The following is a 25,137-nucleotide window of genomic DNA, read 5'->3' on the forward strand; positions in this document are numbered from 1 at the left end:
GTTCTTTCTCCTCCCATCACGCACACCTTATCTAAGGTGTGACGTCAGGTGAAGATGTGGATGTTACAGATAACCCTGGCCACGTGAATTTTCAACAGCAAACAAGCAGGTAAAGTTACAGTCTCTTGTGTTCTGTCTACACATTCTGTCCTCACCCAATACTCCTGGCCTCTTGTCCCTTCTGGAAACAAGGGCTTGGTCTAAGGAAGGGCTCTGTGTTCTGTCAATGATGTGGTAGAGTGAATCATGGCCAACCAATAGGTATATATTCACACCCAGTTGAGTGTGCAACCTGCCTTGTACTGCATAAGGAATACCCACGCAGTCACCCCTTGGATTGACACTGAGAATTTCCCAGCCCCCTCAGAGAGGCATGTGCATTTAAGCTACATTTCTAATATAATAAATTCATTTGTCCTCTGGAAAAGATATCTTTGGTTGGGAGATAAGTGGGGGAATGGGAGGAGGTTTGTAAAGGTAAGACTCAGGTCAATCAGCTTATCAGTTAACTTACTGAACAAATAGGTACGACATGCCCACAGTGCTCTGTGGTCCACGTACAAGGATGGCTTTGGAACTCGTGCTGGGCCCTCCCTCCTCTTCCCTCCTCCTCCCTCCAGCCTCACCACCACCATCCAGGTGAAATGCCAGCTCTCTGCTGTGCTGATCAATGCTACAGCCTCCTGACTAATCTCACTACCTCTGGATTCTTTAGTTATTTCTTCTTATTATGAACCTAGGCACATGCTTCTCTGCTAAAATCCCATTAGGGGCTCTGCCCTGGCTACAGCCTGAGTCCTGCTCTCTCTGGTGGGGGGCACTCTTCTGTCCAGCCCCGACCACAGCCTCTGTGCATATAACTGGCTCACTAACCACACCCCTTCCTTGTTTTTTGTTTCCCCAAATGCAACATGTGCTCACAACAGGACTCTCACAGTCTGTTCCCTATGCCTGGAATGCTTTTCCTCTCATCATCCCCAAACCTTCCACTAAACCTTCCATCCTGTGTTGCTTTCTTTCTCTCACACCCCACATCCAGTCCACCAAGAAACCAGGTGGATTTCAATATACCTCCTTCGGAATACACCCACAATCTGTCCAGGACTCATGGTCTCTGCTGTCCTCTCTCAGCCTGATCTTGGCACCAGCTTCCAACGTGGCCCCCTGCTTTGGCCTTTGCGCTCCTGCCCACCCATGGGTGCTCTCAATACAGCAGCCAGAGTGACCTTCTTAAGACACAAGTCAGATCGTGTCACACTTTTCTCAAAACCCTCCAAAGCGATGGTGGGTTGGAGGAGCTGGTCCCAGCTGGTGAGAAGCCACCCTCACATACCTTCTCTACTGTGTTCAGTGGTGTCACATCGGTAGCTTAGAATAAGCCACGGTGGGAGTATTTATACCACAGAAATTGGCAGATGCTTAAAAAAAAAAAAGTTTATTTTTTTGAGACTCAATTTGCCAGCACACCATTGCTCCAACGGTGACCCATTTCTCTCAGAGTAAAAGTCGAACTTGTCACAACTGCCTGCAAGTCCCTCTGGAAATCGATTCCTTCTCCAAGTTCCTCCGCTTTGCTCCAAGCACATGGGCCTCCTCGCCTTCCAAGACATTCTCACTTCCAGGCACTGGCCCTGCCTGCTCCCCGTGCTTGGAACACTCACCGCAGAGACCCAGGGGAAGGGGGGCTTATTCCTGCTCTTCTGGAAGTCCTTGCTCAAATCTCGCTTTCTTGGTGAGGCTCACCTGACCCCCTCACCATAAACTCCACCCAGCTGCCCTGTGTTCCTTCCATTCTAACCTGGAGGTACTGATTATGTTTACTAATATTTACACATGCTCTGCGTCTCCCACCACAATGCCACCTCTACAAGAGTATGGGTTTTGGACTATTTTTTTCCTCATGCATCCCAGTCCCCAAAACAGTGTCCGACACATGAGACCCTTAGTAAGCATTTATTGGCTGACCGGCTGACTGAATCTCCAGTGCCCACCTCCTCTGTAAACCTTCCCTAATCTCAGTACTTCCCTCATCTCCATTCACAAAAGGTCCAAATTTTTTCTCTCTGTGTTAGTTCAGAGCCTCATTGTATAATACATGTGGCTTAAAACTCAACATTCAGAAAACTAAGATCATGGCACCTCGTCCCATCACTTCATGGCAAATAAATGGGGAAACAGTGGAAACAGTGACAGACTTTATTTTGGGGGGCTCCAAAATCACTACAGATGGTGACTGCAACTATGAAATTAAAAGACTCTTACTCCTTGGAAGAAAAGTTATGACCAACCTAGATAGCATATTAAAAAGCAGAGACAACAAAGGTCCATCTAGTCAAAGCTATGGTTTTTCCAGTAGTCATGTATGGGATGTGAGAGTTGGACTATAAAGAAAGCTGAGCGCTGAAGAATTAATGCTTTTGAACTGTGGTGTTGGAGAAGACTATTGAGAGTTCCTTGGACTGCAAGGAAATCCAACCAGTCAATCTTAAAGGAAATCAGTCCTGAATATTCATTGGAAGGACTGATGCTGAAGCTGAAACTCCAATACTTTGGCCACCTGATGTGAAGAACTGACTCACTCGAAAAGACCCTGATGCTGGGAAAGATTGAAGGCGGGAGGAGAAGGGGACGACAGAGCATGAGATGATTGGATGGCATCACCGACTCAATGGGCATAAGTTTGAGTAAACTTCAGGAGTTGGTGATGGACAGAGATGCCTGGCGTGCTGCAGTCCACGGGGTCACAAAGAGTCAGACACAACTGAACAACTGAACTGAACTGAAGAGCTTATGCTGTTTCCTTATGATTTTATAATCTGCTTTCCCCAGCAGATGGCTGTTGGTGGGCTCTTTGAGGTACTTCCAACACCTATCCCAGTGCCTGGCACATACCACTCCCACTAATATCAGTGAACTAGAGAGGGTTGCCATTTCCTGTTCCAGGGGCTCTTCCTGACCCAGGAATTGAACCTGTATCTCTTGCGTTTCGTGCCTTGGCAGGCGGATTCTTTGCCACTAGTGCCACTTGGGGAACCCCCTCAATGAACCCATGAAGGTATAAGTGAATGGTGGCCAGAATGTAATTCCAACACGGATTCCTCTTCTCATCAGGGGCACCTCTCTGCTGATGGCTGTGTTGGGAAGGCCTGCAGCTGAGAGAGAGTCGGCTCTCCTTTTCTCATCCTCTCCCTCAAGCCCCTTGTCTTCTGGGGCCTTGCCCAAGGAGCAGGAATGTGGCCTTTAATCCCCTGGTCTCTTGGAACGTCGCTGAAAGGAACCGGAGGGCCTAGTTTGTGCTGGAGAATCTGCTTCCGGGGTCTGTAGAGCACGTGGCACCACCTCTCCGGGCTCTTCTCCAGCACAGAGGCTTCCTAGGCTGTATCTCCTGGCTCAGGAGGCTGCCAGAGAGGCCCCCCTGTCTTCCCACGGAAGCCCTGTCCACGAAGGCCAGCCTACCCAGAACAAAGGAGGGGCTGCGCCTTGTGGAGAGGGGTGGCTTGTCTCCTTTCCCAGCCATCAGGTGAGGAGGAAGGGTCCACACCCTAACTCTAAGCCTCAAGGGAATACCGGATGTCCCAACGCATTCTGCAGAATGACTTAGTAATTTTCCAGTTACTAATTTGCCTTGCCGGTTCTGTTCAAACAGGCTACTTGTTTCCTCAAAAAGAATCAGGTATAGTGGGATGAGGTCACTAGAGACGTGCCTAAACAACTACAAACGCTGGCCATACATAGTTCGTGCGCAAAGACACAACCAGCCACTCGGACTGTCATCTGATTTTTATCTTTTCTAGACAAATTCGGTGAGGGCGCGCCCCCTGCTGGCAACACGAGATTATACCAGGCAGAAACCTTCTCTGGTAGAATAATTAATTGGGTGTCAGTTCAGTTCAGTTCAGTCGCTCAGTCGTGTCCGACTCTTTGAGACCCCATGGACTGCAGCACGCCAGACTTCCCTGTCCATCACCAACTCCAAGAGCTTACTCAAACTCATATCCATCGAGTCGGTGATGCCATCCAACTATCTCATCCTCTGTTTTCCCCTTCTTCTCCCGCCTTCAATCTTTCCCAGCATCAAGGTCTTTTCAAATGAGTCAGTTCTTTGCATCAGGTGGCCAAAGTATTGGAGTTTCAGCTTCAGCATCAGTCCTTCCAATGAATATTCAGGACTGATTTCCTTTAAGATTGACTGGTTGGATTTCCTTGCAGTCCAAGGGACTCTCAAGCGTCTTCTCCAACACCACAGTTCAAAAGCATCAATTCTTCAGCGCTCAGCTTTCTTTATAGTCCAACTCTCACATCCATACATGACTACTGGAAAAACCAAAGCTTTGACTAGGTAGACCTTTGCTGGCAAAGTAATGTCTCTGCTTTTTACTATGCTGTCTAGGTCGGTTGTAGCTTTTCTTCCAAGGAGCATGCGTCTTTTAATTTCATGGCTGCAGTCACCATCTGTAGTGATTTTGAAGCCCCCCAAAATAAAGTCTTTCACTGTTTCCATTGTTTCCCCATCTATTTGCCCTGAAGTGATGGGATCGGATGCCATGATCTTAGATTTGCTGTGGTATACAGATGGGACAGGATGCCATGATCTTAGATTCTCTATGCTATAAATTTTTATTGCTTATCTATTTTATGTATAGTAGTTTGTATCTGTTAATTCCATACCCCTAATTTCTCCCTCCATCTTTCCCTCTCCCTATTGGTAACCATAAATTTGTTTTCTATATCTGTTACTCTGCTTCTATTTTGTATGTGTATTCATTTGTATTAGTTTTTAGATTTCACATATGAGTGATATCGCTTATATTTGTCTTTCACTAACATATATCACTAAGCAGAATATTATTTAGGTCTATCCATATTACTGAAAAAGGTAGGATTTCATTCTGTTTTTATGGATGAGTTATAGTTTTATATATACTGACCTAAGAAAATATTGCCATGATTTATGTTAGACTGTTTCAGTTATGTTCTCTTCTAGGAGTTTCATGGTGTCATGTCTTACATTTAGATCTTTAAACCATTTTAATTTATTTTTATGTATGGTATGAAGGAATGTTCTAATTTCATTTTACATGTAGCTGTTCAGCTTTATCAGTTCCAATTGTTAGAAACTTTTTAAAAGGCTAAGGTAAGAAAAGCTCTTATAATTAAGTACTATTCAAAATGCAAATGTAAGAATTTGCTCACCTGGCTTTAAGAAAAAATGTCCCTAATATAGAACATTGATATATCAGTGGACTTGGATAGATTGTGAGCTAAAAGTAATACCGTCCATTGGATTTTCCAGGCAAGAATACTGGAGTGGGTTGCCATTTCCTCCTCCAGGAGCTCTTCCAGACCAGGGGATTGAACCCTGGTCTCCTTCATTGTAGGCGTACGCTTTACTGTCTGAGCCACCAGGGAAGTCTCTTCCTTAATAATAGTAGCTACTAACATTGTAATGATAGTAGCTACTAATGTTTATGAAAAATTTCCTATTGATTTAAGTTAATTATCTAACAATGATAATCTATTAATTATAGAAAAAATAAGAGTGCTAGTTATTCTGAGCATGGGCTTCAATAGTTGTAGCATGTGGGATTTGTTGCTGTATGGCATATAGGATCTTAGTTTCCTGAACCCATGTCCCCTTTATTGCAAGGTAGATTCTTAACTACTAGACCACCAGGGAAGTCCCCAGGAGTCATTTCTTGAGTGCTCACTGCATTAGGAAAATAAAGATGAATTAGACCCAGACTCTGTGAGACCTCAGCAGCCTAACAGATGAGTTTTCCTTCAGTAGTTCTGGGTCTTGCCTCACACAGATGTTTACAGTCTTTGTTGTGAAAAATAAAAAGAGCATCCCGAAGCTGTAGGGAACACTCCAAAGTTAGGTATCCTCTGTCCTATACACAGGTGGCAAACTTGTAACCAACTGTCGAGTGGAGGGAGCCCACATTTGTAACATCTGCCTATTTCCACAGTGTAAATCCTCCATCATGGCCAGTTTCAAGCTACCAACATGATGTCACTGAATGCAGAGTTGCAAAGATAGGCATAGCACATCACTGTATAGTAGTGTATAGATACAGTAAAAGTAAATAATTCCAAGAGCTTAGATAATAGTTATATATAGCAAATATAGTGAAATAAGAAAGTGATGAATTTAGAGTATTTATGTTTGTAATATAACTTATTTAACACTCATATAGTTTAATCTTCAGTGATGGCTGTGTTCAATAACTTATTTGCACAACTCCTGAAATTTAACAAATGGCTGTCTCAAGCTAGTAGGAGCCTGCTCCCGTGCACCACTGATCTACCTGCCACAGTACTGCAGTGTAGCCATGGTCATATACAGCATGTGGCTGGGAACTGGAAAAAAGGTGGGTGGGATGACTCTGACCCATGGATGATCAACGACCTTGGGTCACAGTAGAAGGAAGGAGCTGGGAGTAGCACTATGAGTTACCTCAATTATGCAGGTTATTTAGTTTCCTGTTAATGGTGTATTACATTTCTCCAAACTTAGTGGTTGAAAATAACACAAATTTGTCATCTCACAGTTTTGGAGGTTATTAGTCAGAAAGGGGTCTCACTGAGCTAAAATCAATTTCTTGGCAGGGCTGTGGTCCTTTTGGAGGCTGTGATCTCTAGGGGAGAATCCTTTTTCTTCCTTTCACCAGCTTCTAGAGACCACCTGCATTCCTTGGCTTTGTGGACTCCTTCTCCATCCTCAAAGCCAGCAACGTTGGGCTGATTCCTTTTCATGCTCCCATCTCTTTGGTTCTGTCTTTGGAAAGCTGATTAGCAAACTTAATTTCATGTGTAACCTTAATTTATGTAACTGAATTTATATAATTTATGTAATTGTCTGTATAATTTATATATACATACAATATAAATGCCAAAGACTAGAACATGGATATCTTTGAGAGGCCATTTTTCTGTCTAACCTAGAATGTTATGTCTGCAACTAGTTCTGCATAGACAGGGCCCCCAAACCCTTCTGGAGAAGTTGCTTAGAGTCCTAAAAGGTGAGATACATGGAGGATTTCATGAAAGCTGCTGATTTGCCTCCGGTAATTTCAAATGGCAATAAGTTTTATGGTGACAATAAAACAGAGCAGAGAGAGACGAGAAAGGGAAATATCTAAGTAGGTGCTCAAGAAATGTCTCTCTGAATTGGCAGTGTGTGGGCTAGCACCTGAATGTTGAGAAGGATGCAACTGTACTCAGTTCTGGGAAAGGCCAGGCTAAATATAATGAGCAGCAGCACTAAGGAAGGGCTGGCAGTATCTGGGGTTTAGCTCCCTTGAACCATCCTAAATAAGTACAGTGGGTTCACTATCCAAACTCATCTCTACGTGTCTCCTATTCCAACTAGATCTAGCCTTCTAAATTCTCCCTACAGAGAAATTCTGGAGTGCCACTGGAAAAAAAACAGGTACAAAGTTTTTGAAGACTGTTTGAGGAACAGAAAGTATAGGAGGTGAGGGGTGGTCAGTCAGTCAGTTTAGTCGCTCAGTCGTGTCTGACTCTTTGTGACCCCATGAATTGCAGCACACCAGGCCTCCCTGTCCATCACCAACTCCCGGAGTTCACTCAGACTCACGTCCATCGAGTCGGTGATGCCATCCAGCCATCTCATCCTCTGTCGTCCCCTCCTCCTCCTGCCCCCAATCCCTCCCAGCATCAGAGTCTTTTCCGATGAGTCAACTCTTCGCATGAGGTGGCCAAAGTACTAGAATTTCAGCTTTAGCACCATCCCTTCATAGATTGTTCTAATATAAGGTCCTCAGTGAATCAGGCTTCTCTTTGTTCATACTCTTTACAATTGACCTTCCTCCTCCTTCTATCAAGAGGCAGTGTGTATTTCTCCAGTCCCTTCAATGTAGTCAACCAGACTGATGATCTGGCTATGTGATTTGCTTTGATCAATAGGATGTGGCAGCGGTGAGGTACAAATTCTAGAACCTAGACCTTAGGAAGGCTCAAGACTCGGCTATTTGCCCTTTTGGAACATGAAGTGGGGAGGTCACAGCAACTAGAGTATGTAAAGCCTTAGTAGCATGGTAAGGAATATGGACTTTGTTCCCAGTGCTCTGTGGGTTTTTGAAGGTTTTAATAAGAATGTTACGCTTCAGAATATCACACTGCGTGCTCTGTCGAGGAAAGATTTCAGCAGGGCAAGGATGGAAGAAGGGTGACCAGTTGGAAGGTTTTCTGAGGCATCTAGACAAGAGATGGTAGCAATGGAGGTGAGGAACAGTGGACAATGGATTGGCTTGGGAAGAAAATAGTGAATAACAGTCTTCTTTCTACAAATGCAAGGCTACATAAATACATATAGAATAAAGTTATAAACTTTAGAAAACCTAATAGGTTAATGTATATAAATCTGGATGTTGTATGTGACCATTTCCTCCAGTAAGACTGTTGACAGAGAAAACCAGAAGGGAAATAACAATTAGGAAGCAAAAGCACAGAGTGGAACAGGGGTGTGAGACATGAGGTCTGAGCAGTAAAAGGTTACTACTTCCCACCTGCACATCCCCTACCTCCTGGACCTTGCCCTTGGGTTAAGTGAGAGACCCCTGGGTAGACTAGCCCCACCCCTTCCCTATAGACAGCTCTAAAGGTATCTGTTTTATGAAGGTACAAGTCCAGATAAATACCAAGGAACACGACGTACCCTTTGGCATCCTCACACCTAATCTAGGACTCATTCACTTTATTTGAACTAAATATTAAGGGTTTCCTACATGTGGACACTTAACCTAAGGGACAAAAATACAGTCTGCAGTGAAGGTTGAAGGACTTGGTTCCAGTTTTGCTCTGTCAGTGTCTTTCATGTGACTTTGGACAAGATACGTTAGGGACTCTGGGCTAATTCTGTCCTTCTTCTTGCTTGCTGTGACAGAAATAGGCAAAGCCTAAGAGTTTGGTCAAATGAAAAAGTTACAAAATTTCAAGCCCAGAATTCTGATTTTTAGTAGAGCTCCTCAAAGTTACAAATCTTCAGATTTCACCTCACTGATTACTCTTTACAAAATACAAACTTTGGTGCTAACTGCTCAGGAAAACTCATGAGAAGGAAAGTTCTTTTCTTTCTCTTATTCCCTCCCCACTTTTAAAAATTTCCCTGTGTAGCATGACATACATTTTCTGACTGGATTAACATAATAAATATTAACAAAGACAATACGTCATCATAAAAGATTCATAAATTGCTTTCTTTAATCCTTTCCTTATGTCCACTCATATAAACACTCTTTGTTGTCCATTACCTCAGTAATTATGTGTGGTGACTGGCCGCAGGAATGTGAAACCAGGCCAGGGAAAATCTTTACTTAGCTTTTGGAATGACTGTATGGGGAGGTGCTAGTGGGGGTAGCTGAGCTCCCAATGTCACTCTAAGAGCTGCTGCGCATAGCAGGTTTTGAAGCAGAATGGGTGGAGCTTTGAAGCTTGAAGGAAGTTCTTGATTTTCAGATGTATGCAAGGACAGAGAACACATGACTCTACTGTACCATGAAATGATGTTTACTCAGAGACTGACAATATCATCTAACTAACCCAGTGTCGTGTCTGGTCATTGTCCATATAACCAAAGGAAGTTCCACACTGTTCTCAATGTATACACAATTGATTCCCTTTATTTGCAGAGTTGTATTCTATAAAATCATCACATCCACTGAATTAGTGAAGAGCATTTCTCCTAGGGAAAACACAGGGTTAGGATCACGACAGCCTCTGGTCACACTTTTGTCAACCAAACAACATATAACCTAGTTTTCGGTATGTTTCTATTTAAAGGCACCTTACTTAATATATGAACCTTACTTAGTTCACTAACACTGAACTAATGGCCAACAACTCTGAACTTGAGCTCTGCAGCTCCTGTTTTCTTCCTGCTGTTCTCTGAGCTACCCACACATCCTTCTAGGAAAGTACTCCTTTGGAGCCAAGATAGTTTGAGTCAGTTCCTGACACCTGCAACTGAAAAAATTTCTAAAACAGTATGCTGTTAAATGTTTTAATGATCATCACAGTGTTTGCATATTTGTAGTAATTCCAAGTGATCTTCACTTATGCCACTTCCTACAAATATATCAGGGTTACAAGTTGAGAATCATCACCGGCAAGCATATGAGTTAACAGAAAAATTTTAAAGTTTTGTTATTGTGAAATGTAACATCCATACAAAAAAGGTGCACAAAAAAATGTACCTCATGAGGAATTAACACAAAGTTAACACCTTTGTAACTATCACACATAAATAGAACATTGCCAATACTACCCGAAGCCCATCTCATGGCCCCTTCCAGTAGTTACCATCCTCTTCCACCCGAAAACAGTAAAGCTCCCGACTTTTATGGCTATCACTTTCTTAATTTTCTTTCTAGTTTTAATACTTAGGCATGCATCCTGAATCTTATAGTTGCATTCCACCATTTTTTGAACGATATATAAATGAAGTTATATAGTATATTTTGGGGGAAATTTGGTTTCTCTTGTTCTGTATTATTTTTTGAGATTCATTCAGTAGTTAATTGTAGTTATAGTTCAGCTTTTTTTCATTGCTATTTAGTATTCCATGATACCAATATACAATTATTTCTAGTAACTATCTATTCATTGATAAGCTTTTTTGGCTATTATGAATAATACTGCTATGAATATTCTTGGTGAATACATGCACACATGTTTTGAGTATATACATGAGAAGAATTGTTGGATCCTGAATATGTGTCTTTTCAGGTGAGTGGATAATACCAAGCTCTTTCCTAAGTGTCTCTTCCAGGTTATATTCCTACCAACATTTAAATTTTTATTTTATTTTTGGTGGTGCTGGGTCTTCATTGCTGCGCATGGGCTTTCCCTAGTTATGGAGAGTGGGGGCTACCCTCTAGTTGTGGTGGGTAATCTTGTCGTGGTGGCGGCTTCTCATATCGTACAGCACAGGCTCAAGGCACGCAGGCACCAGTAGCTGCAGCTTACAGACCCTAGACCATGGGCTTCAGCAGTTGGCACATGGGATTAGTTGCTTCATGGCATGTGGGATCTTCCCAGACAAGGGATCTAACCCATGTCCCCTGCATTGGCAGGTGGATTCCTACCCATTGCACCACTAGGGAAGGCTCTCATCAATATGTTATGACAGTTTCTCGTTTTATATTCTCATTCACTCTTGTCAATCTTTTAAATATTAGCTGTTGTGTGGGTGTGTATGGCATTTCACTGTGGTTTTAATTTCACTTCCTCCTGGTTGCTAATGAAACTAAACACCCCTTTGCACGTTTAATGGCCCATTTGTGTCTTTTCCTTTGTGAATTGCCTGTTGGAAGTCCCTTGCTCATTTTTCTATCTGGTTGCTGGTCTTTTTTCTTATTGATTTGTAAGAGCTCTTTATATATCTGGATAAGGGACACCTTTGTTGGATATATATATATATTGCAAATGCCTTTTCAGTCACTTAATGGTGTCTTTTGAGGAAGAGATTCTGAAATGTGTTCAATTTAGCAGTCGGGATTTGAAAACAATTTTTTTGCAACTGACAGAACAACTAGATTAAGCAGTGGAAATATAAATTTCTCAGGTCAGTACATAGGCTCTCTAACCAAAGTTGCATATTCTTTCTTTGGAATGTTAGTTCTGAAATAGCATTTTATTTTTAAATAATTGAAAATTCCATTACAGTACAAACTACAGAAATACATTTAACAACATTTAATTCTGCCGCTTGGTGGTGCCATGGAAAACTAATAATAATAATTTAAAAAATTCTGCAAGTTTGCTGGATAGTAGGGCTTGGCTGTCAACTGAAAAGTATAAACAACATTTTTAAAAGTTTGTAATCCTTTCCTTACATTACAGTGGCTGAAAAGTACATATACCAGCTCATGCTTTCACTTTAAAATTCCAGGCATACTCATAGTCGAATGTCAAACAGGAAAATAGGAGGTGTTTTTTTAATCATGGAAAAATATCAAACGTTCTAAAATAACATAACTAACATCCCTTTCCCTATTACCTGGATAATAAATGTTAACTTCCAGTCACATTCACTTGAAAAAATTAAATAAAAATAAAATTTATGCTTCTTTGTTCTTTTTCATTCCCCTTTCTTCGTTTTCTCACTAGAGGCAATCACAAGCCAGAATTAGATGTGTATCCTTCCAGTTCTTGTTTCTCTATTTTTAGTACATGTTCATGTGTCCATGAGCAGCACAAATGTTGCTTTATATTCTTCAAATGTATCTTTTCATGCTCTAGTATACTGCAATTTGCTTTTTACATTTAACAGTGTTTTGTCATGTTGATAGACACAGATTCATGCAGATATATACAGATCTAGGTTATTAGTTTTGTTAAACTGCAGTGCTGTAATTTATGGCAAACAAGTATCGTAAATTATTTATTCCTCTATGAACATTTCAATGTTGCAATAAATGCAATGCTTAGACTATCTAACATATAATACGTCCTCAAAACATATTTAATGAGCAAAGCGGCATAAAGTATTTCAGGCAGACTACTATTTGCTTCAATTGTCCAGTTACATGTCGTTAACGTCCACCCTATCTGCATGCGTGGCAGGGATCATTCCCTGCAATTTCCTAAAAGCTTTTTACCCAATTCTCTGAGAAAACGCTCCGATGCAGTGCCAGTATGGGGGCAGGGCTGGGCGGGTGGAATGGGTAGAGAATGGACACAAAGACATCTCAACGTCAAAATATAAGACAAAGGTTTGTCTGGAGCAGAACAGGGTGACAGTAGCGCGCGTTATAAAATTGGGGGAAAGTTTACAATGCAGGCCATGTCCGGTGCTACCATATCCGGAGAGCAGGTAGCGGAATACAGAGGTCTTTCTCTCCGTGCACCTTCTGAAAGATGTAACCATTAAACGACAGACGGTTGCCATGGGAACCAGTGGGGGAGGACGGTGTGTTCGACCAGAATTCTTGATGCGCTTAGAATGTTTCTTCTTCCGGTCCTCGATTCTTCGCACCACCGCCCCTCTCCGCCGGCCCCCGCCCATTCTGTGGGCTCTTATCATTTTCTTCCCCTTTTAAAGCTCTCCTTCCCTGTTCTGGGTCGCCATCTTGGACCATGCGTCAAGATGGCGCCCCCTGCCCCCTCCAGAGGCAGAGCCCACGAGCGCCAGAGATTCTGCGCGCGTACGTGCTCGGGCGCGGGAGGGTGGGCCGGTGATGTCAGACGTCGCCCCGCCCACGGTGGTGGCTCCACCCCTGGCCCCACTCCTCCTTCCTCTCACCCGGAGAACCCGGAAGTGGAGGAGGAGGCGCGGCGGCGGTGGCAGAGCGGGCAGGAGCTGGTGGAGCCATACCCGGCAGCGTGTCTGGGGTTGGGGGCGGGGGGTGGGGCTGAGTGGCCTGGGCAGTCTGGCCTGGACAGGGCGGGGGAGGCCATGGCCTCGGCAGAGTTGCAGGGGAAGTACCAGAAGCTGGCTCAGGAGTACTCTAAGGTACCCGTCGTATGCGGGGAGTAGGGGGTCCCCGGTCCTGCGGCCTCGGGTTGCCTTGGCAGCGACTTGTCGGGACAGAGGGAGAAGGCGGAGGGGGCACGCGAGCGCGCCCCTCCTGTCTCCTCCGCCTTCTGTATCCACCATTACCGCGCTTCCACCTGCAGTTCCCAGGAGATGGGGCCGGGCGGTGTCTGGTGTGTGTGCGTTTCTGCGGGAAGGAGCAGGAGTTTGATTCTTCCTTCTCACTGAACTAGCGGGCATGGACAGGGATGTCAGAAATCCTGGCTTCCGCCTCTGGTGCTGGTCGGGAGGGGCAGGGAAAGGTGAGGACCATCGCTTTCCTGCTGCTTCCTCAATTTTCCCAGCCCGGCGATGGGAAGGATCAAGCTTTCTCCTTTCCCACAGGAATGATGTGAGGATAAAGAGATTTACCTGCCTCCCCTCCCCCCCCCCCCCCCCCCCCGCAACTAAATCTGAAGTGTGAATAGAGTCATGCGTGTAAACTACTTCACCAGAGATAGGTGGTTACGAATGGATTCAGTGCTTTGGAAAGACGTTGTCTGAAAATGATTTTGAAAGCTGGAGTGCTAGGGCTGTGTCCTTTTCTCTCTTTTTCTTGGGTCACCTGGAGTGGGGCAGAGCACCCAGAAGATGCTCAGGACATGTTGAATTAAGCAAAATAGCGACCTTTCCCTTTGTCATATTTATGGCATCAGTCTTTTAACTGATGGGACCCTTTTCTTGGAAAAGGGCGGTGCTGCTTTTCTGTGTAGTGTGGTTCTGCCTCAAGAATATTCTAATGAAGTTCTAAAAGCAGAATCTTGCATCTTTGAAAATAGATTCAGTAGTCATTAAACTTGATTTTCAGTGATCTTAGCATTCAGGGGAGCATGGGGAAGCTTAGACTCCTTTTTACTTTGGAGAAACTGAGACACACTTTAAAAAATTTCATATAACGGATATGCACCAAGGTGAAATGCATTGTTTTGTGAAAAATAAAACCTGTGCCTAAACATACACACGTAAGTCCTCACAATCACATGGAAGCCTTAAGCCTTTTGAGATACTGTTATTCCAGTGGTGCTCCTATTGGCAAGAGCTTCCCCAGTAGCTCAGAAGGTAAAGAATCCACCTGCAAAGTGGGAGGCCTGGGTTGGGAAGATCCCCTGGAGGAGGGCATGGCAAACCACTCCAGTATTCTTCCCTGGAGAATCCCCATGGACAGAGGAGCGTGGTGGGCTACAGCCCAAGGGGTCGCAAAGAGTAGGACAGACTGAGCGTCTAAGCACGACCATTGGCAAAATTTCTGCATTTCCATTTGAATTTGTCTCTAAGAGCCTCTGGCAAGATGTTAGCGATGGCAAGTTTTATCCTTTGAAGGCATTTTTTGTTTGTTTGAAAGGTCCAGAAATTATTTGGAACAAATCCATGTGATGAAGTGTGGTGGGTAGAGGATGGCAGTCCGGACACTTGGCTTTCCTATTTTGGGGTGAAAATGTTTCATGAGTATAAAGTAAGGGGATTGATTTTCTTTTCCAGATAGTAAACAAGCTCAGAAGGCAATTCCAAATGGCAGAAGAGAGTTCCAGAAATATTTTGAGCAGTGACCACACTGCTGAAATAACAGCCTCCCAAAAGTAGTGGAAACTTTGAAAAGATTTTATTCTTTTGGCTATGTAAGCTCTTTTGTTTAGCAAACAGTTATATGCCACCTGTGAACAGTCTGCCAGGCCCCATTGAGTGAGGCAGAGTTCCACCTTAAGGAGAACCCTTTAATAGAATATTCAAATGTTGTACATAAAATTAATTCAAGGCGACAAGTGTTAGGTCAGTGGGCGCACAGAAGAAATGGCAGGTAAGAGTAGAAGTTACTCAGATTGGAGAGTAGCAGATAGGGAGGAAAGGATGGAGGGTAGTATTCCAGGCAAAGGAGACAGTCTCTGCTGACATGAAGACACGGTCAGATACATGACAGAGAGTGGTGAAGTATGGTTGGAGGGATAATTTGGACCCGATCATGAGTTGTGGATGTCAAGTAAGAAGTTTGAATTTTGAATAAATGGAATAGACACTAAAGGTTTTCAAATGGCAGACTGACATTGCTTTTAGAAAGATAACTGGTAGCTATGAGGAAGATGCACTGAAATGGGGAAAGACTGGTGAAAAGGAGACCAGGCTGCAGGCTCTTTGAATAGTATCAGGGAGAGTTACATAGGATTAAATAAAATTTGTGACTGTTTAGACGGAAAGAGCTTAAATTTAGGAATTATGGTTGACAAATATGGTTTAGCTTATCTGTTTTTTGAGTGCCTGCTTTGCACACAGCCGCAAACTTATGAAGAATATGGATGGAAGCGTCAGGGCACTCATCCTTGGGTCTCATTCATTCTGTGGGACGTGATGAATGAGGGAAGACTGAGAGTTGACCCTGAAATTAACGCACAGACTGCTCTGACAGAACACCGCTGCCAACTGGCAGAGGAGGGTGGGTCAGAAGGCGCGCCAGTTTGCAGTGAAGGTTAGATGTAATCATAGTATTTTGGTTGGAAGGCATGCTGAGGCCATCTGATTCACATAGTAGGTTGAAGTAATGTTGGGGTCATTGTCGAAAATTTCTAGTGGAGACAGACTGGCTGAAAGTCAGGACAAAGGCCAGAACTTTTAAAATAATTCCCATAAAGATGATAGTTGAACTTTGAGAGTTAATCACTTTAGGTAGATTCTTTGGGGAACACCTGTGGGAAGGCTGGGACAATAGGAGATGCTAAGGGTACTGTAGGGGGTCTGCCAGCCTTGAAGTTGTCTCCCTGTTGGGCCAGACCATTTTTCATCCTTTTAGCTGCATGTTATGGAAATTTCAGAATGTGAGAACAGAGATTGGTCAAAAGATTTCATGTGCATTTTGTTCCCTGTCGATTCTAGTGCCAAGCAATTTCTAGATAAGATTTGTGCTACCAACTAAGCCTACTAACTTAGCGGTCAAGAATCCACCTGCAATGCAGGAGACGCAGTTTGATCATTGCATCAGGAAGATTCCCCTGGAGAAGGGAATGGCTACCCACTCCAGTATTCTTTCCTGGAGAATCCCATGGACAGAGGAGCCTGATGAGCTGCAGTCAATGGGGTTGCAAGAGTCGGACTCAAGTGAGTGACTGAGCAAGCAGTATACATGCTACCTTCAGCCCTGTGCCTATGGAAGGGGGTATTTTACCTTTTTGTTAGCTTCCCTGGTACAGACTTTGTGGGCTGATGTTGAATTTCAGTTATGTCTCCCTTTTTCCTTATTTAGGATACAAAGAAAAATGATGTCCTTTTAAGCTATAGAAGGAGGCCTAAATATCAAGAGAGCAGCAAGCATGATCCCTCAACCAATGACACTTGCAGAATCTTCTCGTTCTTATTTAATGCAGATCTCAGTCTGTGTGCCAGGAAGGGGCCCATTTCTCCCTTTATAACTTCTGTCATAATCTTTTTTGCCCCTGAGAAAGAGCAAAATCAGTCTGAGGAGCTTCCATTAAAAGAGACTGAGAGTTTCATTAGATAAAAGATGAACCATGGAGGCCGAAGCAGATGAAAATTTCTGAGGCAGACAGGTTGCTAAAACATAACGTGTATGGAAAGGCCAGTTAAAGTGGAGATTAAGACATTAGTGGTTTGGGCAATTAGGCAATCATTGTAGGCTTTTAAAATTTCTGGTTTAACAATTTGGGGGCGGGGAAGGCGTTAGAAGCTGGTTTTCAGAGATTTATGAAGTTAATAGGTAATAGATGGAGGCTGCCTCTTTGAGATGTGAGGGAGAGTTAATCAGGGCCTCATTTTGACTACACTGTTGACTTAAGAACCAGAGACCATTTCTTACTTGTGTGTATCTTTCTGGAAAAGAGGCTGAGGGCACACAGGCCTGACCCATTTGATTTCAGTCTGCTTTCTCTGCACAGGCTTCTGCATTCTTGCCTGGCACAATGTCCGTGTGGAAACAAGTGTCAAATCTAACCATCTTTCCATTGTTTGTGTTACCCTGGGTCAGTGGTTCAAAGTGTAGCTCTGGGATCAGCAGCATCAGTGTTGGGAATGGGTTGCATCTACCCTGGATTTACTGAATCTGAAACTGGTGGTCAGACCTGGGAACCTGTGTTGTAACAAACCTCTCCAGTGATTTGCGTGCACACCAGAGTTTGAGAACCACCAAGAAATGGTGTCAGTATAGTAGCTTTTGCTCAGATAAAGGTAATCTTTTTAAAGCTCTTTTCAAAGCTGTAAAAACCAGTGGGAGAGCTGGATCCTATTTCTCTAACGGTTTACCTTGCAATTGATGCTTCTTGTAGTTATGAAGAAGATTGCCTTTGGAAACTTTTTAGATTGATACTCTTAGATGTGCTCATTTTAGGAAGGGATCAGTTTTGCTTACTGGAGAGCAGGGCTTGGCTGAACCTGATTGCTTCCTGTTGTAAAAGAAGTAAGACTCAGGAGCTGGACTACAGTAAAATGGAGTATCAGCTTTTTTCTACCCTAGTGTATTGGGTTCACTACTAAAGGTGGATTGAAAAGCAGCCTGTGTTCAGTGCTGTGCACTGGAGCTCTCCAGGAGAATGAAAATGTTCTGTATGTTTGCTGTCTGGTAGGGCATCCACTAGCACATGGGGCTATTGAGACGTGGCTAGCTCAGCTGAGGAACTGAATTTTGGATTTTATTTAAGTCATTTAAGTTTATTTTTTATTTTATTTTTGATTGCATCAGATCTTAGTTGCAGCACGCAGGCTCCTCTTTGCACCTCATAGGCTTTTCTCTAATTGTTGCATGGGGGATCCCAGTTCCCCAACCAGGGATTGAACCCATGTCCCTTGCACTGGAAGGTGGATTTCCATCCACTGGATCACCAGGGAAGTCCCAGTAATTTAAGTTCTAATAGGAACATGTGGCTATTGACCACCTTGCTGAACTGTGCTAGGTTAGCCCCTAGATCAGGACATCGCAAATGTAAATATCCATGTGACTCACCTGAGAGGTGAAAGTGGTAGTCACTCAGTCATGTCTGATTCTTTGCGATCCCATGGACTGTAGCTCGCTAGGCTCCTCTGTCCATGAAATTCTCCAGGTAAGAATACTGGTGTGGGTTGCCATGCCCTTCTACAGGGGATCTTTCTGACCCAGGGATTGAACCTGGGTCTCTTGCATTGTAGGCAGATTCTTTACCATCTGAGCCATCAGGGAGGCACCTTGTTAAACTGCAGATTCTGGTTCAGTAGGTCTGGTGTGGGGCCTAGATTCTGCTCCCAGGTGATCCTGCTACAGCTGTCCTTAGACCACACTTTGAATAGCAAGGCCTTAGAAAATCAAGGGGTATCCTACTCTTAATTCAGCTGAATTGCCAAGCAGTCACTGATGAGGCAGACTGCAGAGTTGGGGTGGGGGTTTTGTCCTACTGAATTTCCCTACACGGGAGCAGGGACAAGAGAAAGAGTTTTGTTTGAAGGCAGGTCTGAAAGGAGGTTTTCTTCCCAACTCAGTGACAAAAGGATCTCAACCTTTAGTACACACTATGTAGCCCACAGTTACTTTATGCTTTTCCAGGGCGAGGAGCAAGTTAGTAGGCAGAGAGAAAGACTGAGTGGTATTCCCACAGCTGTAGAATACCTAAAATTTTACAACTGGGAGTTTTTTAAAGGCTCATCCAGGCTAGAGACACTGAAACTGGTCTGCTGGTGACTTAAGTATTCTGAAATCAGGGTTTTTGGTGAGGCTTAGGAATGGGCTTCAGGTTGTCTGCCGCATACATTATTTTGTAATAGAGAAAAGCTAGATGTCTAAAGATGTGTTTTATAGGGTTGTAAAACATGTATAAGGGCTTCCCAGATGGCACTGATAAAGAACCTGCCTGCCAGTGCAAGAAATGCAGGTTTGATGCCTAGGTCAGGAAGATCCCCCGGAGGAGGAAATGGCAACCCACTCCGGTATTCTTGCCTGAAAAATTCCACAGACAGAGAGGCCTGGCAGGCTATAGTGCATGGGGTCACAAAGAGCTGGACTGAGCACGCACGAAAACATGTATAAACGTCAGAAGCCCCATTGTATGGAAGCAATTATGTAAGAGTGAACACAGTCTTGTTGAGAATTAGATGAGAAACAGCATATAAGCTATTCACCTCTTTCCCCACAAACTTTTCTAGTAGTTTGTGATAGAATGTAGTAAATCTCTAATCTTGGGCCAGTTATTCTACCACACATTGGCAGAGCGGCATGAGAGAGATCGTAGGTGGCTCACCCCACTCTCTGTGTCCCTGGAGAAACAGCTTTGTGGTAAGTCTGACTGAAGCCGGGCTGTTGCAGAAGCAGAGTCACACAGAGCAGTCCGGGCCCTGGTTGTCAGAGAGGTAGGTTCAGGACTTTTGAAGGTGCTGGTGTCCAGTAGGACCATGAGGTTCAAATCATTTGGAGAAGGGCTTTAAAGAGGGACTGTTGAAGTAATGATGGTCTCTTGTAGAATGCATTGCATTTATTGTTTATTTTTGGCTGTGTTGGGTCTTAGTTGCAGCATGCAGGCTCTTCTTGCAGCATGAGAGCTTCTCTCTAATTGCAGCACCCATGGCTTAGTTGCCCCCACGGCATGTGGGATCTTAGTTCCTCGACCAGGGTTTGAACCTGTGTCTCTTGCCCTAGTGGGTAGATTCTTGACCACTGAGCCACCAGGAAAGTCCCTACGAAGGACTACATTTAGACACCTTATAGTTACATCAGTGGTCCTCAACCTTTTTGGTAGCAGGGATGGATTTTGTGGAAGACAGGTTTTCCACAGACTGGCAGAGGGGAGGGGTGGTCTCAGGATGATTCAAGCATATCACATCTATTGTGTGCTTTGTTTCTATTATTATTACATTGTGATATGTAACGAAGTAATTATATAGCTCACCGTAATGCAGAATCAGTGGGAGCCTGGAACTTGTTTTCCTACAACTAGATGGTCCCATCTGGGGGTGTTGGGAGGGCAATGGGCAACAGCTGTAAATATACCCACAACTTCACTCCCTCGCATGCAGCTCACTCCCTGCTGTGTGGCCTGGTTCCTGCTGCTGGTGCTGCTAAGACACTTCAGTCATGTCTGACTCTGTGCGACCCCATAGACGGCAGCCCACCAGGCTCCCCCTCCCTGGGATTCTCCAGGCAAGAACACTGGAGTGGGTTGCTATTTCCTTCTCCAATGCATGAAAGTGAAAAGTGAAAGTGAAGTCGCTCAGTTGTGTCCGACTCTTAGCGACCCCATGGACTGCAGCCTACCAGGCTCCTCCATCCATGGGATTTTCCAGGCAAGAGTACTGGAGTGGGGTGCCATTGCCTTCTCCAGGCCTGGTTCCTAACAGGCCAGTTATCAGTTGTGGAAGGTGGCCTGGGGGTTGGGGACCACTGCTTTATAGCATTTAATGTGATAATTAAACATTTATCAAATGCTTTCTCTGTCCATATTATTGATCTTTCATTGTAGACAGGAGATATAAGGGGTTATACTGTAGTCTCTACTGTGAAGGACAGTTTAATTGGCAGATGGGACACGAGTGTAGAAATCATACATAAATTAGTGAATGTAAAATGTACTATAAAGACTGAATACTTTTATAAGTGATGTCCTGTTACTAGTAAGTCCCCAGGAAACTGAGGGTATTGTCTCTGTGGACCATAGGGGCACTATAGAGAACGGTTGGGAAAAATTTTTGGAAGTAGGATCAGAGTAGGAAGTAGATTCTAGAAGAACAGTTGGGGTTTGGTTGGTCAACATGAGAAAATGCTGTGTTTTTGAGTCAAGGTAAAGCTAGTCAGAAGATCACAAGACCATGAAAAATGAGTTTGAAAAGACCAAGAGGGTTTCTGAGTTGGGATTCAGAGGACCCTTTCTCTACTGAATGGAGCAGTAGTGCATGGCACAGCTGCTGGAAATAGGCTATATCATCTCCTGGAGAATTTCCTTGTCCTAATGGAGACTTCAGGGCAGTTGTTTCTCAGTTACGTCCACGTCCACTGGAGTCTCCACACTCATCTCCTAGAGGCATTAGTGACCACCTGTAATTGTTTCTAAGACAAACAATGCATTTGTCTTAGAAACACACTTAGACAAACACACTTCCCACTGTGGTGAATGCTGGTGAGGAGAAAGATAAGATTCTGAAAGACCAGACTGGTTACAGCAGTTTCTGCATTTGACAAGATGCTGGTCAGTAATGCAGAGATGTGACAGTAGCTGAAATGCAGGAAGATGCTAAATGCCAAGTGTAATTAACAAGGCAGTGGAAAGCTCGGCCGAACTCATCCTTTTCTACCTACCAAATAATAGAAGGGGATTTTAGATAAATATTTCTAAAAGCTGCATTTTTCTGTTGAGTGGTACCATTGAAACACTGTGTTTGAATTGTTATCAATTCAGCCAACAGTATTTTCCAAAGGAAAATCAAAATCATTTTTCTTTATGATCATATTAACTTCCAAACAGCGGTGATTTGAAAAATTTAATTTTGCTTTTTTTGACAAAGTAGGCTGTTCAGTTTGCTTTAAATAGCTTCTAAGTGTGCCTTAGAAATTACAGGTGAGGTTTTCCTATTTGCTTGTTTTAAAAATGGATGCAATTCTGGTCCTACAGAAAATTACCAGTTCAGCAAATTTCAGACTTCATCCCTAGCCTTTGAGGCAGTCAGTCAGAGGTTCTAAAGACCGCACAAAGAAGATGATCATAGATCAAATTTAGAATGGGGGTACGAAATGAAACCTAAACCCTCAAGTAATACTGCTGTCCTTTGGCTATATGAATTTGAAAATATTTATTGAATTCTGTTACCTAGGTAGCACGTTATCCAAAAAATATATTGAGATTGCCTAAAAGGTAGTATACCATGTGTTGGAAGTCAGTACTAAAGTAGTGGTTTAATCTCTCTTCTGTACTTCTAGAGCAGAGTGTAAAGAGCCTAATATTAATGGTAAATATTTTAGGCTTGAGGCCATATGGTTTCCATTGCATCTGCTCATTTCTGTCACTGTAACTCAAAAGCAATCATAGACAATTCATCAGTAATGAGTTTGGCTGTGTTCCTGCAAAACTTTAAAATAGGTAGCTGTCCAGTTTGGCCCAAGTACCTTAGTTTGATTGGAGAAGGAAATGGCAACCCACTCCAGTACTCTTGCCTAGAAAATTCCTTGGATGGAGGAGCCTGGTGGGCTACAGTCCATGGGGTCATGAAGAGTCGGACACGACTGAGTGACTTCACGACGACCTTAGTTTGATAACTCCTGTTCTAGAAAATTTAATGTCCACATTATTTTTTTAAGCAGGAAATGCTAGTATTATTAATTATCTTTTCTCTTCCCTTTAAATTGTAAACTTTTTGAAATAGGGACCATTTCTTTTACGTCTTTCTCCCCTATATCATTAGCATAGTCCCTTTGTTTTGTTCACTCAATCATGTCCAGTTCTTTGTGACTCCATGGACTGCAGCACGCCAGACTTCCCTTTCCTTCACTATTTCCCAGAGTTTGCTCAAACCTTTGTCCATTGAGTTGATGATGTCAACCACCCGTCTCATTCTCTGTCACCCTCTTCTTCCTTCAGTCTTTCCCAGCATCAGAGTCTTTTCCAGTGAGTTGGCTCTTTGCATCAGGTGGCCAAAGTATTAGAGCTTCAGCTTCAGCATCAGTCCTTCCAATGAATATGCAGGGTTGATTTCCTTTAGGATGGACTGGTTTGATCTCTTTGTTGTCCAAGGGACCCTCAAAAGTCTTCTCCAGCACCACAGTTTGAAAGCATCAGTTCTTCAGCACTCAGCCTTCTTTATGGTCCAACTGTCACATCCATATGTGACTACTGGAAAAACCATAGCTATGACTATATGGACTTTTGTAGGCAAAGTGATGTCTCTGCTTTTTAGTCCACTGTCTAGGTTTGTCATAGCTTCTCTTCTAAGGAGCAAGTGTCTTTTAATTTCATGGCTGGAGTTACTGTCCACAGTGATTTTGGAGCCCAAGAAAATGAAGTCTGTTACCGTTTCCACTTTTCCCCCATCTATTTGCCTTGAAGTGATGGAACTGGATGTAATGATCTTAGTTTTTGGAATGTTGAGTTTTAAGCCAGCATTTTCACTCTCCTCTTTCACCTTTATCAAGAGGCTCTTTAGTTCCTTTTTGCTTTCTGCCATTAGGGCAGTATCATCTGCATATCTGAGGTTATTGATATTTCTGGCAATCTTGATTGCAGCTTGGGCTTTATCCAGCCCGGCATTTCGCATGATGTGGAGGTTTAATCACTAAATCTTGTACAACTCTTGCGACCCCATGGACTATAGCCTGCCAGGCTCCTCTGTCCAAGGGGATTCTCCAGGCAAGAATGCTGGAGTAGGTTGCCAGTTCCTTCTCCAGGGGAATCTTCCTGACCCAGGAATCGAACCTGGGTCTCCTGTATTGCAGGCAGATTCTTTACAGACTGATCTACAAGGGAAGCCCTATGATGATGTACTCTGCATATAAGTTAAATAAGCAGGGTGACAATATATAGCCTTGACGTACTCCTTTCCCAGTTTTGAACCAGTCTGTTGTTCCAAGTCTGGTTCTAGCTGTTGCTTCTTGACCTGCAATACAGGTTTCTCAGGAGGCAGGTAACATGGTCTGTTAATTTCATCTCTTTAAGAATTTTCCACAGTTCATTGTAATCCACACAATCAAAGGTTTTAGTGTAGTCAATGAAGCAGAAGTAGATTTTTTTTGGAAATTCTCTTGCTTTTTCTATGGTGCAACAGTTGTTGGCAATTTGATCTCTGGTTCCTCTGCATTGTCTAAATCCATGTTGTACATCTGGAAGTTATTGGTTCATGTACTATTGAAACCTAGCTTGAAAGATTTTGAGCATTACCTGGCTAGCATGTGAAATGAGTATAATTGTGCAGTAGTTTGAACATTCTTTGGCATTACCTTTCTTTGGGATTGGAATGAAAACAGACCTTTTCCAGTCCTGTGGCCACTGCTGAGTTTTCCAAATGCACTGGTGTATTGAGTGCACACTTTAACAGCATCTTCTTTCAGGATCTGATGATCTGAACCACAGTTAACTCCTGGTCATATGGCAAACTAGAAGTGTATCTGTTGTCCCTTTAATTCTACTCTCTTAATAAGAGCTCTGTTACTGTTTGTGGAACATGTTACATTTAGAAAGCGCTTTGACATAGATTTCTTATCTGATTCTCACAACAACCTCAGAAGAATGAAGATAGGGTAGGTGTACTGCCCCACTTTGTAGACCATGTAACAAAAGATTAAGTGAGTATCTCTAGTTTATATTGTCTAGGACGTGACAGAGCAAAATTTGGATCTTTAGTGAACCCTGATCTCTAACTTTCTAAAAACAGAAGCAGCTCATCTTTTTAGTCTGTCTTGCTCAAACTGAATATCCTGCAGTGTTCCTGTTTTTCTTAGAATCTTAGCTCAGTTTTCTCTTGAGTGTCAAATGCTCAGTTTAAAGTTTAGCATTCAAATATTCCTATTCTTTTGGCACAGAAAAGGATCATTTCTGTTTTCAAGACACAGATGTGAGCTGCACGGAATTAGAAATAGATTTTTTTTTTTAAGCTCATAGATAAAATCATCCCATTCATTTAGTTTCTCAGAGAAGAACCTGGTCTTTCATGGTCTTTGT

At 43.2% G+C, this 25,137-nt stretch overlaps 1 protein-coding gene across 1 annotated transcript in view; it reads left to right on the forward strand.

Annotated features, from left to right (window-relative positions):
* The first annotated feature begins 13,271 nt into the window (after positions 1-13,271).
* PPP1R21 (protein phosphatase 1 regulatory subunit 21) overlaps positions 13,272-25,137 on the forward strand; it is a 71,771-nt gene continuing 59,905 nt past the window's right edge. The window contains exon 1 of the mRNA XM_055540045.1: positions 13,272-13,477. Coding sequence (XP_055396020.1) covers positions 13,421-13,477 — 57 coding nt within the window. The 5' untranslated portion in view covers positions 13,272-13,420. The remainder of the gene's footprint in view (positions 13,478-25,137) is intronic.

This window comes from Bubalus kerabau, chromosome 11 (assembly GCF_029407905.1).
Source record: "Bubalus kerabau isolate K-KA32 ecotype Philippines breed swamp buffalo chromosome 11, PCC_UOA_SB_1v2, whole genome shotgun sequence".
NCBI classification, from domain to species: Eukaryota; Metazoa; Chordata; class Mammalia; order Artiodactyla; family Bovidae; genus Bubalus; species Bubalus kerabau.